The 19,016-nt window shown below is 43.9% G+C and overlaps 1 protein-coding gene across 1 annotated transcript in view; it reads left to right on the forward strand.

Annotated features, from left to right (window-relative positions):
• LOC122930494 (4-hydroxyphenylpyruvate dioxygenase) overlaps positions 1-17,712 on the forward strand; it is a 93,334-nt gene extending 75,622 nt beyond the window's left edge. Inside the window, exons 9-14 of the mRNA XM_044283942.1 lie at positions 214-291; positions 3,096-3,258; positions 4,981-5,052; positions 7,024-7,146; positions 10,149-10,265; positions 17,525-17,712. Coding sequence (XP_044139877.1) covers positions 214-291; positions 3,096-3,258; positions 4,981-5,052; positions 7,024-7,146; positions 10,149-10,265; positions 17,525-17,638 — 667 coding nt within the window. The 3' untranslated portion in view covers positions 17,639-17,712. The remainder of the gene's footprint in view (positions 1-213; positions 292-3,095; positions 3,259-4,980; positions 5,053-7,023; positions 7,147-10,148; positions 10,266-17,524) is intronic.
• Positions 17,713-19,016: the final 1,304 nt, after the last annotated feature.

The raw sequence follows: 19,016 nt of genomic DNA on the forward strand, positions 1-19,016 counted from the left end.
GCTCACGCTCACACAGGGAGCGTGGACTCCTTCACGTGAAACAGCCCTTAGACTTTAAGGTGCACTAGATGCAAATTAAACATAAATGACATCAATAAAATGACAGCAATGCAGACTCTTGCAAAACTTACTTTAAAAATTCCTCTGATGATAAACTCACCTCATTGTAAAGCGCATTAATGGACAATACTTCTTTATTTCTACTTTTCACAGGCCGTCTGGTTGCCTAAACTTCATTGATCACATTGTAGGAAACCAGCCCGATGATGAAATGGAGCCCACTGTGAACTGGTAATCTACAAGTATACAGAAACTACATAGGTCTCTCCAGACCGCCACACTAAGAGTCCATTCACACGTCCGTTGAATGGGTCCGGATCCGTTCCGCAATTATGCAGAAGGGGTGTGGACCCATTAATTCTGAAGGGGCCGGAAAAGATGTGGACAGCAAACACAGTGTGCTGTCCGCATCTGCATTTCCAGTGCACGGCCCTGAACTTCCGCAAAACACTGCGGACGTGTGAATGGACCCTTAAGCTTATATTAAACCTGCAGATCATTGCTAAAAAACATTTGCAGGAACGCTCGCTAGCGATGATATGGCAGTTTTTGCGCACAGCGATGCCCATGATGTTCATAGGAACTAATGTGCAACAGCCTTTTGTCACTCAGGAGGACTGAGACTGCTGCACACTGCAGTCGTCTCCCGCGATCCTTGCCGCTTCCGAGTTTTTGCACCTTCAGATGCTGTGGTCACGTTTGATCACGTCATCTAAGGGGTTAGAGGTCCACGATCGGTATAACTGTCAGTCGAGGATATTAGGCCCAGGTGTCCCATCACATATCAGGAAAGGGTTAAAGGATTAGAAAATATGTCTGCTTTTTCCCCAAACACAGCCCCACACTTCTCCACTGGTAGCGTCTGGTATAGCAATTTACAACATTGAGGTGAAAGGAGCTGATCTTCAATACAAAACACAACCTGCGCACAAAAATGGCACTGTTTTGGGAAGAAAGCGGACATATTTTTTATGTACATGCCCTTTAATAATCTACAATTCCAATGAATATTCAGTGGCTTTTCACTAGAGATGATGTAAATACATTTCTAAACTCAGAAGCCCAATCTAGAAGTCAGGCTGCCAGACAGCAAAGGTCTTTTCAAGGGATATAGGGAAGTGAGAAATGTTGTGCCTTCAGGAACAGAAAAACCTTTAGGCCTCTTGCAGATGAGCGTTCCTCCCGCAGAGAGTCCGCATGCATCGCAGCACCCGGCCTGACCTCCCAGCACTGACGGGATTCACATAGCATTACATGATTTATGATGCTATTTAACCCTTAGGCCCGTTCACACGGGCAAGTTTTCCGCGCGGGTGCAATGCATGAAGTGAACGCATTGCACCCGCACTGAATCTGGACCCATTCATTTCTATGGGGCTGTGCACATGAGCGGTGATTTTCACGCATTTTCACGTGAAAATCGCAGCAAGCTGTATTTTTTGCGTTTTTCACTTAACCAGGCCCCCCAAGCAAGTGCGGATGCGGCGCAATTTTCACACACGGTTGCTAGGAGACGATCGGGATGGAGACCCGATCATTATTATTTCCGCTGTTACTTAATGTTAGCTTTCTGTGTTTGCCTTGCAATCCTTTTTGTCTCACTCAGGGATCCGTAGCTTCTCCTCCTCAGCTGTTTCTTGTCTGTCACTCCCAACCTCCTTATATTCTCCTCTCACACTTCTCTGGTTGCCAGATATAGAGCTTCCTGCCTGGACTTCTATACTGACCCACTGGAGCTGAGTTGCTGTTATCCCTGGTTGTTGTACCAGAGCATTACCCTCTGGATCCCTGTTGGTTGTTTGTTGTCGCCCACCTGGGACTATTTGTTTTGTCAGTATTGTAAGCAAATTTGAAGCAACAAACCCCAGACCAGACCCCAAAATGGATACAAACTACAGACCAGACCCAAGGTCAGAACTCTAAAATAACTGGGTTGTTTAGCCATGTAGTGTTTTATAAACTGCTTATAAAGTTATAAAATAATAAAAGTAGTGATATCTTACTGATGCCCCGCTGTTCACTTCCCAATAACTGGCTGCAGTGGTCCGAGTCAAGTGGGACTAGGAAGTACAGAGACCAGCGAAGACACGGGAAGCAGCGGAGGATCAGAAAGATATCAGTTCTTTTATTATTTTATGACTTTCTAATCAGTCGTCAAAAATAAGTATTACATGACTGGACAACCCAATTTTAATACAGACCCCAGACCAGATCAAAAATTGATAGACACCAGATGAGACCTCCAAAATTAATATTGACCTCCAGACAAACCTCAAAATGAATACATGCTCCCAGGTAGACTCCAAAATGAATACAGACCCATAGATCCCAAAATAAATACAGGCCTTCAGACAGACTTAAAAATTAATACAGACCCCTAGACTCCAAAATTAAAGACCTCCAGATCAAACTCCAAAATGAATAGAGACCCCAAATCAGCCCCCTAATTCACTCAGACTCCAAATCAGACCCCAAATTTATACAGACCCCAAATTCATAAGACCCTAGATCAGACCTCAAATTTGTACGGACCCCAGATAAGCTCCCAAACTCACACAGACCCCAGAAAGCAACCCTCAAATTCATATAATCCCCAGATTAGCCACCAAATTCATACACGCTCCATATCACCCCCAACTTTATACAGACCCTTGATCAGCCCCCCCAATTCATACAGAACACAAATTAGAGTTGGGGTCCCTAGGTAATTGCCCAGTTTGCCCCCCTCTAACGCCTGACAGAGCCGGTTTGTGAGCTCAGCAGTCACATGCCATTCCTGCCCAGGTCACCACTGAGGCCATTGATTGGCCGGCGGTGGTGACATTTCCGTTCTGCTCTGAACATGGGTCTTTTTTCGTGACTATTGGATCCCATTCTCAGAGAACCACTTTAAGCTTCCCTAAAGCTATTCACCGTTTACCATAGATTCAAAAGGATTTCTTTGCTAACAGAGTCTCTTTAAAGTAATGACATATTCGTTATAACACTGAATGAAATAAATAACACACATTTTTGTATCTTTTATAAACCTTTAGGTATCAAAAGTGCCTGCTCTTCCACAGATTCTGGTCTGTAGATGACAAGCAGATTCATACGCAGTACAGTGCCCTGCGCTCAATTGTGGTGACAAATTATGAGGAGACTATAAAGATGCCAATAAATGAACCAGCTCGTGGGAAGAAAAAGTCACAGATACAGGTACAAGTGATTGCCCTTAAAAATGGGGACTTCCGGTATTGGCCTCCGCATAGGACACCTTACCCCCTGCAACCCTGATCAGCAGTTCCGCAGTAGCTCCAGCGCTTGAAGTCAGCACCAGAACTACACCACTCTGACTATTGTACAGATGAGGTGGTAACTGCAGCGCTGCTCCAAATTCACTTCAATGGGAGAAGTGCCAGAACTGTTTACTACCCAACGGACAGAGCTGTGTAGTTCCAACACCAACTTCCGGTGTCAGAGCTACTATAGAATAGCTGATCGGCAGGGGTGCGGGGTGTTGAATTCCCGCTAATCAGACATTGATGGCTTATCCAGAGGACAGGCCACGGATATTACAAGCCCGGAAAACCTCTTTAAAGGTCTGAAAAATTCCTTTAACATTTAACAGCCATAAGATAGGTTATCAATGTTTGATTGGTGAGCGTCACTCTTCTGGGGTGCAGCATTATGAAGGGACTGTGGAGCGGTCCCCTTCATTGTTTACACAGACACAGTTGCTTGCCCGCATGAGTGCCTGATGCTGAGGCAGTGGCGTCACTAGAAATGACTGGGTCCCCCACCAAATTTTTGAATGGGCCCCCCCATGCAAATTCTTTGCAACCCCCAACTCTGCTGCAACTCAGTCCTGTGGCTAGTCAAGATCACTCTTTTAGACGGCAGCACCTCTGTCCAATTCCTACAGTGTCTCTGTCATTGTATAATACTGTTGAGGGGGCCCTGACAATAAAATCTATTATGCCTCCTACTGAGTGGACCCCTTCTGAGTTTGGCCCCATAGCAGCTGCTTCCCCTGCATTTTAAGTGGACCTGCGCTGCTCACACCACATAAATGCAAAAAAAGACAGGCAAATAAAGCAATTTTCCTGAGATCTCTACAAAAGCTGTCTTGATGTTCACTGCAGCCTTTAAGCAGGGGATTTGGATCTCCCACAGTTGCTAGGTCAATACTCCGTTCTCGGATAAATCCCCTTTAGGGAAACTGCACCCAATGCGGATTACATGCGGTTTTCCAGCACAGAGTATATAGTACCAGCAAAGATCAAATAATTGCATTAGTTTACTCAGTGTTGGACTGGGGTTCCTTGGGCCCACCAGAGGAAATTATTTTGGAGCCCAACCGGTATATTATCAATAAAGTCTGATAGGTATTGATCCAAAGGAATACACCCTAGTGGTGATTGGATCCAAAGAGGTTAATTTCCACTGATCCTTTGGGGCGTAATGTGGTATCAGAGCCTGGGCCCATCAGAGGTTCCTCGGGTGGGCCAGTTTGACACTGAGTTTACTACAGTTTGGAGTCAAGCTCTCATTTACGTAGACAGCAGTCTATAGTTTGCTGATGTAAGCTCTGCTGAAATGTAGGGAATCAGATTTTTTTCAGTTAAAGAGAGCCTTTATAATACAGTATGTACAAAATGCCCTTCTGACCTATGTCTTATAATATCTTTATAGCAGTTGGAGCTGAGCTCTTTGATACAGATCTCCAGTTCCTAGCGATTCTAAACGCCCCCTGATGGTGGAAGAATTTGACAATTTGGTGTGCTGTGCCATAAAAATAGTTCTGGCCGCTGTAAAGATATACTAAGAAATAAACCAGCACCTAAAAGCAACACAGTGTCAAAAGGTTCCCAAAGTCATAGGCACGCTTCTTACATAATTGTAACTAGTAAGTAATGAGTAATTTTCACTTTCTTTCAGGAATATGTAGACTACTATGGCGGAGCTGGTGTACAGCACATTGCTCTTAACACTTCCGACATCATCAAAGCAGTGAGTAATCCAGACATAGCTACCAAGGCAGCGGAGGGAGCGGCGAGTCCTCTGCTTTGATCTCCTTGCTGTTTAGCTAAGAGGGTGGCGTGTTTACCAGTGCAAGTCGGAGCATGAATACCTCCATGTTATGTATATATTGTCTTCTCTTTGATATGGAGAATGTATTATTAATGAATGTGTGTGTGATGACATATGCAGAATGAGCTTACAACATCTTAAATTCCATAATTTATCAGTGCATAAAGGTGAGTAAAGATCCAGTAAGTGCTACTGCAGCCAAATGGCATTATATGCGAACATTTGGCTGCTGACAGATCCTTAGGCTACTTTCACACTCGTGTTTTGTGCGGATCTGTCATGGACGGATCCGTTCAGATAATATAACCTAATGTATCCGTTCAGAACGGATCCGTTTGTATTATCTGTAACATAGCCAAGACTGATCTGTCTTCAACACCATTGAAAGTCAATAGAGAAAGGATCTGTTTTCTATTGTACCATATTGTGCCATAGAAAACGGATCCGTCCCCATTGACTTAGGCTACTTTCACACTCGTGTTTGGTGCGGATCCGTCTTGTATCTGCACAGACGGATCCACACCAATAATGCAAACGCTTGTATCCGTCCATAACGGATCCGTTTGCATTATTCATTAAAAAAAAAGTCTAAGTGAAAACGGATCCGTCCCCCATTGACTTACATTGAAAGTCAATGGGGGATGGATCCGTTTTCAATTGCACCATATTGTGTCAGTGAAAAACGGATTTGTCCCCATTGACTTACATTGTAAGTCAAGACGGATCCGTTTGTCTCCGCATAGTCAGACGGTCATCAAAACGCTGCAAGCTGCGTTGTAGTGACCGTCTAAAAAACGCAATGGAGACCAAACGCAGCCAAATTGATCCTTATCCATTCATAATGCATTGGGACTTAACTGATCCCTGCTGGGCCCTTGTGAGAGCGCTGAAACGGATCTCACAAGCGGACCCAGAAACGCCAGTGTGTACCAGGACCGATCCGTTTGGCTCAGTTTCATCAGACGGACACCAAAACGCTGCAAGCAGCATTTTGGTGTCCGTTTCCAAAGCGGAATGGAGACTGAACTGATACAAACTGATCCGTTTTGGACCGCTTGTGAGAGCCCTGAACGGATCTCACAAACGAAAAACAAAACGCCAGTGTGAAAGTAGCCTTATCTAAAAGGTGACCCCATTCCCCGATTTATTTTTGCAACATCGCCCCGCAGCCAATTCCATTGCACATTGCTGCTAGCAACCACGTGCTCTATCACTTAAAGGCATTGTCAAAGTTTAATGTTTGGGAGGCTGTTAATAATAATAATAAAAGAAAAAAGATTAAACTCACCTTTCCAAGCTGCTTCCGATCCAGCACTGGCAGTCCGCCCTCTCAACCAAGCTGCAACCATGACACTTTGTCTTCGTTGCAATGGTGAAGTACTGTAAATCACACATGACCACTGCAGCCAATCACCGGCCTTCGCAGTGACAGCGCAAGACTACTGAGACCAGTCATGGCTGCAGTGGTCACTGGGGTATATAGCACGCTAAAACAATACATCATGGCTGCAGCCCGAGAGAGAGGACAGAGATGCAGGGCTGGAGGGGGCTTGGAAAGGTGAGTTTAAGCTTTCCTTTTATAATTTTAACAACCTCCCTGTAGTTTGCCCATAAAAAAGTTAACTTGGACCTTTGGAACTTTAACCTTTTCTACTTTCTGTATGGCTATCTAGAGGATGAACTACTGGATAACCAATACGCATGGTAGTCACAGTACCAAAACCCTAGACAAAGTTTTAAGAAGAGGGGTTTCTATAGGTGATGAAACCACTCCAGTTTAGTTCTTTCCCTGTGTAATCTTGGACCAGGTCCATTACATTAAATCACTATCAATAAGTTCTTATCTATAATCTATACTATCTCAATTCTGATTCATATATATTCCTAAAGGTGAAGAATCTGAAATCACGTGGCATGCAGTTTCTTTCTGCACCAGACACCTATTATGATGACCTGAGAAAAAAATTAAAAAGTGCCAAGATCACTGTGAAGGAAGATATTGGCGTGCTACAGGTAATTGAAAATGAATGTATTGCATGATCCATAAGAAGCAAGATTTAGCCATAAAACCAAGATTTGGCTATGACCAGCATGTCATAGCTACTGGTAATATTCCCGTTTTATAAATCCCTCGTAAGGCCACATCTAGAATACAGGATTTCGTTTTGGACATATACTATAAAGGATATATGACAGTTAAAAGGGGTTCATAGATGGTCAACCAGATTAGTAAAGGAGATGGAAGGTCTCTCCTATAATCAGAGGCTTAAAAATTGGGCTTGTTCACTTTAGAAAAAAGAAGCTTTAGAGGTGACCTTATTCACATGTGGAAATATATGCGTGGTCAACACAAAGAGCTGAGACATGATGTATTCACTCCAAGGACTTTACAAAGGAACAGGGGACACTCATTACGTGTGAAGGAAAGGAGATTTAGACATCAAGACAGGAATGGATGCTTTACAGTTAAGCTGGATTTATACGGACCAATTGTTGGGACCGGGAATGAAAGTTACCATCAATGCTCGTTCCCAATCATCGGCCCCTGTAAATGTGTTGGCGATCACCCGATGAGCAAAATGCTCGTTCATCTGGTGAAATGATGTTTCATGCAGCACATTAAAACCATTGTCTCTGGGCAGCAGACCGTGCTGTGAGAACACAGATCTGCAGCCGACAAACAATAAACCTGTGTGAGGACAGGAGTCATCATTTGTCCCCATACAGTGGAGATGATCACCACATGTACATACAGCTCTTCATCTCCAATAACTAGTAGGCAATTCTCGGGAAGAAATGGCTCCTTCCCCATTAATTGACAGATCGGGCCATGTAAATCCAGCTGTAGGGCTTTTGCAGACGAGCGTGTCCAGTGCGGAAATCATGCTCCGTGTGTGAACGTGATTCGCCGTTACGGACACTGCTCGTTTCTCAGGAGCACACGGCATTATACTGATTTATAATACTGTGTGTCTCTGCATGACCTGTATCCCCTGAATTATACTGACAGCATTATGTCAGTATGATTCTGTAGAAGTAAGGTCACGCAGAGACACACAGCATTATAAATATGTAGAAAGCAGTGCGTTCCTGAGAAACGAGCAGTGTCCGTTACGGAGAATCACACTCTCACAGGGAGTGCGATTCCAGCTTAGGACACGCTCGTCTGCAAGAGTCCTTAGAATTGTCAAATTATGGAATGCCCTTTCCCAAGAAGTAGTAATGGCAGATAATAGTCCAACATTTAAAAAAGGGCTAGATGCTAATAGCAAACAGCATTAAAGGTTATAATTAATCTAAGAATTAATATTGTATAATTGATCTGAGAATGGTTGAACTTGATGGACCTGTGTCTATTTTTTAACCTATATAACTATGTAAATAGTGATCACCGGGAATGGCACTGGCACTGCTGCTGCCTTATTAAACGCTGTGTGTAAAAAGACTGAGCGGCAGAAATGATTTTAAAAAAAATAATGCCTCTACTAGGTGCACTAATGGCTCAGCTCTGCAGTAACCAGCTCTGACCACTACACAATGGATGGAGCTGTGCAGTTCCTGTGCCAGCGCTACTCCTAAATAGCTGAAGAGGCGAGGTGTGGGGAGTCAGACCACTGCCACTCTAAGGCCCCTTGCAGACGAGCGTGTGCGGATTAGGTCCGAATGCATTGCGAATGCGTTCAGTGAAAAATGCACCATTTCACAAAGTCATTCAGTTTTGTCTGCGATCACATTCAGTTGTTCAGTTTTTATCACGTGGGTGCAGTGCGATTTTAATCCGTTTTGCACGCACATGATAAAAACTGAAGGTATACAAACAACATCTCTTAGCAACCATCCGTGAAAAACGCATCGCATCCGCACTTGCTCGCGGATGCGATTTTCATGCAGCTCAATTTACTACTATGGGGCCAACGCTGCGTGAAAATCACAGAATATAGAACATGCTGCGATTTTCACGCAACGCACAAGTGATGCGTGTAAACCAACGCACATGTACACAGACCCATTGAAATTAATGGGTCCGGATTCTGTGCGGGCGCAATGCGTTTGCATCATGCATTGCAACCGCGCGGAATACTCGCTCGTCTGCAAGGGGCTCATGCACACGACTGTATGTATTTTGCAGTCTGCAAAAAACGGATACGCAAAAACTACCGATGACATCTGTATGCATTCCGTATTTTGCAGAACGGAATAGCTGGCCCCTAATAGAACAGTACTATGCTTGTCCGTAATGCGGACAATAATAGGACATGTTCTATTTTTTTCCATAACTGATATGCAGACATACGGACACGGAAGCATTTTGTTTTTTTTGCAGCCCCATAGAAATGAATGGTTCCGCATACGGTCCGCAAAAAAAAAAAAACTGAACGGCGACGGGGAAAAAATACGTTTGTGTGCATGAGCCCTAATATGGATGGCCTAGTCTGAAGATAGACCATCAATATGTACATCCCAGAAAACCCCTTTAAGAAATTAATCAGCACCAAATTTTGGAACTAAAAATGATATAGTGTTAAAAAGAAGATTAATTTAAAATTTGCCATACACTTTAGACCAAGCATGACTGAGCACACATGTTAATTTCAATGGAGAGAGTTATACATTTTCTAGTAAAGAGTGGTGAAATCTTACATACCTGATTGTTTCACCCAACATGCGCCACTAGGGGACAGTCCTGAGGCCTCTATATGCCAAGATTCATCTAATGTGTATGAGAAACTTTACCAATGAGAGGCAGATAACCGCAATCTCCATTTGCATCATTCTTGGAGAATACAGCTTATAACAGTACTGCAAAAATGGGATGGAGCTGAACAACTGTACATACGGCATCTGATGGATTCTTTGCAAACCTATACCCATACATTTGGATTCCACTACCATTGATTTCCATTGTATAACAACCTGTCAATTCTGGGTCCTGTATCGAAAAAACTCCCCCAGATATTATACACAGTATATTCCAAGAGAACTCTCTGTGACTAAAGCTGTCTTCATTATTTCAGGAGCTAAAAATTTTGGTTGATTATGATGACAAAGGATATCTTCTTCAAATCTTCACCAAGCCAATGCAGGACCGACCGACCCTCTTCCTAGAAGTTATACAAAGATATAATCATCATGTGAGTCGTTCTGCTATACATACACATACATAACACCAGTTCTGTTCATTACCTAACCTGCACAAAGTAGATGAGGGATCTTTAGGAACAGATTTAAATCTAAGAGTAAAGGCTCATGTAGACAGCTGTTGCCGGGCCGTGTCCGTATTGCGGCCTGCAAACTGTGGGTCCGCTATATGCAGGCACCGGCCATGTGCTCACTGCATCACGGATGCGGACCAATTCACTTGAATGGTTCCACAATCCAGAAGGTGCTGTGCGGAACGGAGGTACGGAACCCCATGGAAGCACCACAGAGTGCTTCCGTGGGGTTTCTCTCCGTGCCTCCGCACTGCAAAAAAAATAGAACATGTTCTATTTTTTTGTGGTGCGGATGGATCATGGACCTATACAAGTTGAATGGGTCTGCATTTGTCTGTGGAATCCGCACGGATGTTGCCCGTGCATTGGGGACCGCAAATTGTGGTCCCCAATGCACGGAACAGCCGAGCAAAGGACGTGTGCATGAGCCCTAATTCTATTAGATGAATGCACTAAACAGATTTATTGCGTATATGAGCCAACTTTAACATGGGCCTGTCATGGCGATCATCGTTCCCCTTCTAAGATAATTGATATGACTGAATAATATATCCAGAACTATGCAGTATATGCAAATCTTTGCTGGCAGACTTACTTATTTGCTCTCCAGGAGGTGAGTCCTACATTCTCATGAAGAAAAGCTGTCAATCATTGTAGTAGGTTTGGGGGGGGGGGGGGGGGCTCTTTGGACATGTTAGAGAAGGCAAGCAAGTCTGGTAGCATAGATTATTAACTATATGCAATATACAGTCCTGATCAAAAGTTTAAGACCACTTGAAAAATTGCAAAAAATCATATTTAGCATGGCTAGATCTTAACAAGGTTCCAAGTAGAGCTTCAACATGCAACAAGAAGAAATGGGAGTGAGACAAAACATTTTTTGAGCATTCAATTTAATGAAAACAACAAATAAACTGATATTTGTTATTGTTTATCACAAAAATTTGTTTCGGCATGCTTGATGCAAGCGTTTCCATGAGGTGGGTGGGAACATTTCTCCAAGTGGTGAAGACGGCTGCACGAAGGCCATCTACTGTCTGGAACTGTTGTCCATTTTTGTAACCTTCCCTTGCCATCCATCCCCAAAGGTTCTCAATTGGATTTAGATCAGGGGAACACGCAGGATGGGCCAAAAGAGTGATGTTATTCTCCTGGAAGAAGTCCCTTGTCCTGCGGGTATTGTGTACTGTAGCGTTGTCCTGTTGAAAAACCCAGTCGTTACCATACAGACGAGGGCCCTCAGTCATGAGGAATGCTCTCTGCAACATCTGGACATAGCCATTTGATGCCCCTGCACTTCCTGAAGCTCCATTGTTCCACTGAAGGAAAAAGCACCCCAGACCATTATGGCGCCCCCTCCACTGTGGCGCGTAGAAAACATCTCAGGTGGGATCTGCTTGTCATGCCAGTAACGTTGGAAACCATCAGGACCATCAAGGTTAAAAAAATTTCTCATCAGAGAATAAAACTTTCTTCCACCTTTGAATGTCCCATGTTTGGTGCTCTCTTGCAAAGTCCAAACGAGCAGTTCTGTGGCGTTCAAGGAGACGAGGTCTTTGAAGCCGTTTTTTGTTTTTGAAGCCGTCAGTCTCAGATGCCGTCTGATGGTTATGGGGCTGCAGTCAGCACCAGTAAAGGCTTTAATTTGGGTCGAGGATCGTCCAATGTCTTAACAGACAGCCAATTGGATCCTCCGGCTCAGTGCTGAGGACTTTTTTTGGGGTCTTCCACTTGACTTTTTTGTTCCATAACCCTGAGGATCATTTAAGAAATTCCAAATGACTGTCTTATTGCGTCCCACTTCAGCAGCGATGGCGTGCTGTGAGAGACCCTGCTTATGCAGTTCAACAACCCAACCACGTTCAAAAAGGGAGAGTTTTTTTGCCTTTGCCATCACAACGTGTGACTATCTGACAGAAAATGACAATGAATCCACATCTTTGCACAGATTTGGCCTTTTAAAGGCATGTGGTCCTAATATTTTGATCGGCTGAAAAACAGCCTGTTTTTATTCGTTGTTTTCATTTAATTGAATGCTCAATTTTTTTTTGTCTCACTCCCATTTCTTCTTGTTGCATGTTGAAGCTCTACTTGGAACCTTGTTAAGATCCAGCCATGCTAAATATTAATTTTTGCCATTTTTCAAGTGGTCTTAAACTTTTGATCAGGACTGTATGTATATTGGCAGCATGGTGGCTCAGTGGTTAGCACTGGTGACTTGCAGCACTGGGGTCCTAGGTTTAAATCTGACTATCTGCATGGAGTTTGTATGTTCTTGCTGTGTTCGTGTGGATTATACCTGGGTAGCTCCATTGGGGACAGTGGGTGGTGGTAAAATCCTGTGGAATATGTCAGTGTTATGTAAGTGAGTAAAATATATATATATGAATAATCAGGCTTAGGCTACTTTCACACTTGCGGCAGAGAGATCCGGCAAGCAGTTCCGTCGCCGGAAATGCCTGCCGGATCAGGCAAAATGTATGCTAACTGATGGCATTAGTAAGACTGATCAGGATCCTGATCAGTCTTAAAAATGCCTGATCAGTCGAAAAAATGCATTGAAATGCCGGATCCGTCTTTCCGGTGTCATCCGGCAAAACGGATCTGGCATTTATTTTTTTCACCTTTTTTTCAGTCTGCGCATGCGCAGAACGGAAGGACGGATCCGGCATTCCGGTATTCTGAATGCCGGATCCGGCACTGATACATTCCTATGGGAAAAAATGCCATTCCGGCAAGTCTTCAGTTTTTTTCGCCAGAGATAAAACCGTAGCATGCTGCGGTTTTCTCTTATGCCTGATCAGTCAAAACGACTGAACTGAAGACATCCTGATGCAAACTGAATGGATTACTCTCCATTCAGAATGCATGGGGATAAAACTGATCAGTTATGTTCCGGTATAGAGCCCCTGTAAGGGCTCTTTCACACTTGCGTTCTTTTGTTCCGGCATAGAGTTCCGTCGTCGGGGCTCTATGCCGGAAGAATACTGATCAGGATTATCCTAATGCATTCTGAATGGACAGTCCGTCCTTCAGGATGCATCAGGATGTCTTCCGTTCCGTAACGGAACGTTTTTTGGCCGCAGCAAATAGCGCAGCATGCTGCGCTTTTTGCTCCGGCCAAAAATCCGGAACACTTGCCGCAAGGCCGGATCCGGAATGAATGCCCATTGAAAGGCATTGATCCGGATCCGGCCTTAAGCTAAACGTCGTTTCGGCGCATTGCCGGATGCGACGTTTAGCTTTTTCTGAATGGTTACCATGGCTGCCGGGGCGCTAAAGTCCTGGCAGCCATGGTAAAGTGTAGTGGGGAGCAGCATACTTACCATCCGTGCGGCTCCCGGGGCGCTCCAGAGTGACGTCAGGGCGCCCCAAGCGCATGGATGACGTGATCGCATGGATCACATGATCCATGCGCATGGGGCGCTCTGACGTCACTCTGGAGCGCCCCGGGAGCCGCACGGACTGTAAGTATACTGCTCCCCCGCTCCCCGCTACTACTATGGCAACCAGGACTTTAATAGCGTCCTGGGTGCCATAGTAACACTGAAAGCATTTTGAAGACGGATCCGTCTTCAAATGCTTTCAGTACACTTGCGTTTTTCCGGATCCGGCGTGTAATTCCGGCAAGTGGAGTACACGCCGGATCCGGACAACGCAAGTGTGAAAGAGGCCTAACGGAACTCTATGCCGGAAAAGAAAAACGCAAGTGTGAAAGTACCCTAAAAGGGGTTGTCTCACTTCAGTAAATGGCATTTATAATGAAGAGAAAGTTAATACAAGGCACTTACTAATGCATTGTGATTGTCCATATTGCCTCCTTTGCTGGCTTGCATAATTTTTCCATCACATTAAACACTGCTCCTATCCAGGGGTTACAGCCACCACTGCAGTGCAGATACGAGGTGGCTGGGATGGGAGATACTGGGTATGAATGGTCACCAGAGAGGCCAACGCTTTTTCCTATAGTGGTCGTAACGCCTAGAAACGAGTTGTGTATAATGTGGTAAAATGAATCTAGCCAGCAAAGGAGGCAATATGGACAATAACAATACATTAGTATTAGCGTCTCTCACTCTCTCACCACCTCCTAGTCTCATTCCCTCTCTGTTGGTGTCCCGCAAGGCGCTGTCCTAGGACCCCTGCTCTTCTCTATCTACACTTTTGGCCTGGGACATCTCATAGAGTCCCATGGCTTTCAGTATCACTCTTATGCTGACTACACACAGATCTACCTCTCTGGTCCAGACATCACCACCTTGATATCCAGAATCCCACAATGCCTATCTTCCATATCCTCCTTCTCCTCTCGCTTTCTAAAACTTAACATAGATAAAACAGAGTTCATCATCTTTCCCCCATCTTGCTCAACACCCCCAACAGATCACGATCAATGGCTGCACACTCTCCCCGGTCAACCATGACTGCTGCCTTGGAGTGACCTTGGATTCTGCACTCTCCTTCCGACCGCACATCCAAGCCCTTTACACCACCTGCCGCCTCCAACTCAAAAACATCTCCCGCATCTGCGCTTTCCTTAAAGCGAACCTTTCACCAGGATTTCACATAATAAACTATTACCAGTACCTTATAGATATCCTCATTGTGTTTGAATGCATTATTGTGCCGCTTTCCTGGGATGGATATTCATGAAAAAAACTAGTTATAAAGTCCTGTCTTCCCTCACTCCGGGCTGTACCTCCCCTGCCCTAACCCCGCCTCTATGTAGTGTAACTGACACCCGGCTCAGTCGCCGGGACCGCGCTTGTACAGGCGGCACATGAGCCGTTGGACTCGAGCGCGATCCTGTAACTGAATCGCGCATGCGCCGTTCCCGATGCCTGCCTGTCTTCTCTTCCTCACGCGCGATTCAGTTACAGGATCGCGTTTGAGTCCGACGGCGCATGCGCCGCCTGTACAAGCGCGGTCCCTGCGACTGACTTCAGGAGCGTGACTTCAGGAGCTGGAGACAGGACTTTATAACTCGTTTTTTTCATGAATATCCATCCCAGGAAAGCGGCACAATAATGCATTCAAACACAATGAGGATATCTATAAGGTACTGGTAATAGTTTATTATGTGAAATCCTGGTGAAAGGTTTGCTTTAAAGGGAACCTGTCATGTGGATATTTGATTATAATCTAACTAACTATATACAATCATTAACTACTAAAAAGTACCTTAGATGTATTCACTTACTGGTGTGACAGATGGTTACCTCATAACATACACACAAAGATGCCGCATACTAATGAGCTGATTTGAGTCCAGCGTGATGTCATTGAGTCCAGCGTATATTTAATTCAGAGCTATAGCCACTCCCCTGCCCACCTACTGCTGATTCATATGGAAAAAAACTGTCATTCAGCAGCAGGTGGGCGGGGAGAGTCAGGAGCTCATGAATATTCAGGACTCATCATTATCAACTGCAGCTTTTCAATACAAGATGTTGGCAGATTGACTGGGTCAATTAAAGAAAGTGACCAAGCATTTTGCTAAGAGAATCAGTCACTTATTTATGTTGCCCTTAGATAGGACACCATAAAACTGCTGACAGGTTTACTTTAACTTTGAATCTGCAAAAATGCTTGTACATGCCCTCATCATCTCCCGCCTAGACTCCTCTGTGGCCTTCCATCTAGCACTCTTGCACCCCTCCAATCTATCCTCCACTCTGCTGCCCGACTAATCCACCTCTCACCCTGGTACTCTTCTGCCTCTCCACTCTGCCAATCCCTTCACCGGCTCCCCATTGCCCAGCGAATTAACTTTAAAATACTAACAAATACATACAAGGCCATCCACAACCTGCCCTCTCCCTACATCTCTGAGCTACTTTCCCAATACATCCCCACACGCACTCTCCGATCCTCACAAGACCTCCTTCTCTCCTCACCTCTTATCACCTCTTCCCATAATCGCCTCCAAGATTTCTCCCGTGCATTTTCCACACACTAGAACTCGCTACCCCAACATATCAGACTCTCACCCACAGCGGAATCCTTCAAAAGAAACCTGAAAACCTATCTCTTTAGACAAGCCTACAACCAGTGACCCTGCTGCCTCTATACCGCCATGACCAACTTCACCCGCACCTACTGTGTATTTCTCCCATACCATGTAGATTGTAAGCCCTCACGGGCAGGGCCCTTTCTCCTTCTGTACAAGTTTGTAACTCCTCTTGTTTATGATTAATTGTCTGTATTATGTACTGTATGTATACCCCTTTTCATAAGAATGCTATGGAATGAATGGCGCTTTAATAATAAATAATTATTATTATTTTCCCTTATAACATGGTTATAAGGGAAAATAATAGCATTCTTAATACAGAATGCTTAGTAAAATGTCCATTGAGGGGTTAAAAATAATAAACAAATTTAACTCACCCCATCCACTTGGTCGCATAGCGGATCTCCTCTTATTTCTTCTGGACCTGGGTAAAGGACCTTTGATGACGTCACTGCGCTCATCACATGGTACATAACCATGGTGATGGATCATGTGATGGACCATGTGATGAGCGCAGTGACATCACCACAGGTCCTTTTCCTCCTGGGCATCAAAGAAGAAGACAGAAGAGAAGCCGGGCTGCGTGAACAAGTGGATGTGGTGAGTTAAATTATTATCTTTTTTTTTTTAACCCCTCCATCCCTATTTTACTAAGAATTCTGTATTAGGAATGCTATTATTTTCCCTTATAACCATGTTATAATGGAAAATAATAATGATCGGGTCCCCATCCCGATCGTCTCCTAGCAACCATGCGTGAAAATCGTACCGCATCCGCACTTGCTTGTGGATGTTTGCGATTTTCATGCAGTCCCATTCACTTCTATGGGGCCTGTGTTGCGTGAAAAACTCACAAAATAGAGCATGCTTTGATTTTCACGCACGGCACAAGTGATGCGTGAAAATCACTGCTCATGTGCACAGCCCCATAGAAATGAATGGGTCCGGATTCAGTGCGGGTGCAATGCGTTCACCTCACGCATTGCACTTGCGCGAAAATCCCGCCCGTGTGAAAGAGGCCTAATAGTCCCAGACTCTGACCTGTGGTAAAAAGGTCATAAAACTACATACATAAAGAGACCAAGTAAAGCCTATGAAATGTATATGTGAAATAATACATCATTTGAACATATAAAGCCAACTCTGTGATCAATCTATTTTGCAGGGCTTTGGTGCTGGTAACTTCAAATCCTTGTTTGAAGCAATAGAAGCAGATCAAGATGCCAGGGGGAATCTTACGGTCTACTCTGAAAACGAAGACCCTCAGGTGTTTTATTGAAAGAAACACGCAATTGAATAGACATAAATTTCCCTTATGTATGTGAAAAATAATAATAAAAATCTTTTACCTGAGTTATTACAGGTTGTGCTGGCCTTCTGTGCCTGTGTCCCATGGCATGATGTTATAATCCCGCAAATTGTTATCACAGAGATAGTGGATTCCACAGAAACTATTTATTCATTCTTTTGCTTAAAATTCTGATTGGTTATATTTCCTGATGATAAGGGCTCATGCACACGACTGTATATATTTTGCAGTCCGCAAATATGGATCCGCAAAAAATATGGTCTGTCTGTATTCATTCCGTATTTTGCGGAACAGAAGAGCTGGCCCCCAATAGAGCAGTCCTATATTTGTCCATAATGCGGACAATAATAGGACATGTTCTATTTTATTGTTTGTAGAAATGACATAGGGAAGCGGAATGCACTTCTGTAACTTCAGTTTTTTTTGCGGATCCATTGAAATAAATGGTTCCGCATACGATCCGCAAAAAAAACACAAAAACGAATGGACACAGAAAGAAAATACGTTTGAGTGCATGAGCCCTAAGACTGAACATAAGAAGGAAGTGTGGTCGGGGGGACATAAGCTTTCAGAGGCTGAAATTACAGGCCTCCTAGAAGAGCAACTCCTTTTACGTTGACGAGTGTAACATGCTGTATCGTCAATTGGCGCTCAAGTATCTACCATTGATAAAGGACCCTAAGGATAAAGGGGGAGATTTATCAAACGCCAGTAGAACTGGCCTAGTTGCCCATAGCAACCAATTAGATTCTACCTTTCATTTCCCAAAGGTGGAATCTGATTGGTTGCTATGGGCAACTAAGCCCGTTCTACTTTACACCAGTTTGATAAATCTCCCCTAAAATGTTAATCTTTTTTTTTTTTTTTTTTTTTTTTTTAACACAGATATGCAGGTAGTTCTCCTGTAATCTTGTATTTGACTTTGAGTTTTGTCATGTCAAAAGTTTTTTTGTATAGCAAAAGTTATAGAATTGTCCAATACAAACCAACCAACAGGAACCTTCTTTCTTTGACTTCCAGGGAATATATACAATATCTGTCCTGATCATCAGCTTTGATTTACATACATGAGACAGGGGAGTAAATGATTCTGAGAAAATCTGGTCTACTGATGCAGAAAGTATATTATAAAACTGCTTAACTTTTCATTACACAAAAATAACGTTAACATCCTAAAACTGCATTACTCTCTTAACCAACAGGGGTATCAATTTACATCTCAGTTTAACCCTAAAGGGCATTTGTCAGCGGGATTAATCCTAGTAAACCAGCCATAATGCCTGGTAGGGCTGACTCTGCTGATTAAATTCTACTTTTCATCCCCGATCTGTTTCTGCATTTAGGAAAA

This window comes from Bufo gargarizans, chromosome 3, assembly GCF_014858855.1.
Source record: "Bufo gargarizans isolate SCDJY-AF-19 chromosome 3, ASM1485885v1, whole genome shotgun sequence".
Classification (NCBI taxonomy): Eukaryota; Metazoa; Chordata; class Amphibia; order Anura; family Bufonidae; genus Bufo; species Bufo gargarizans.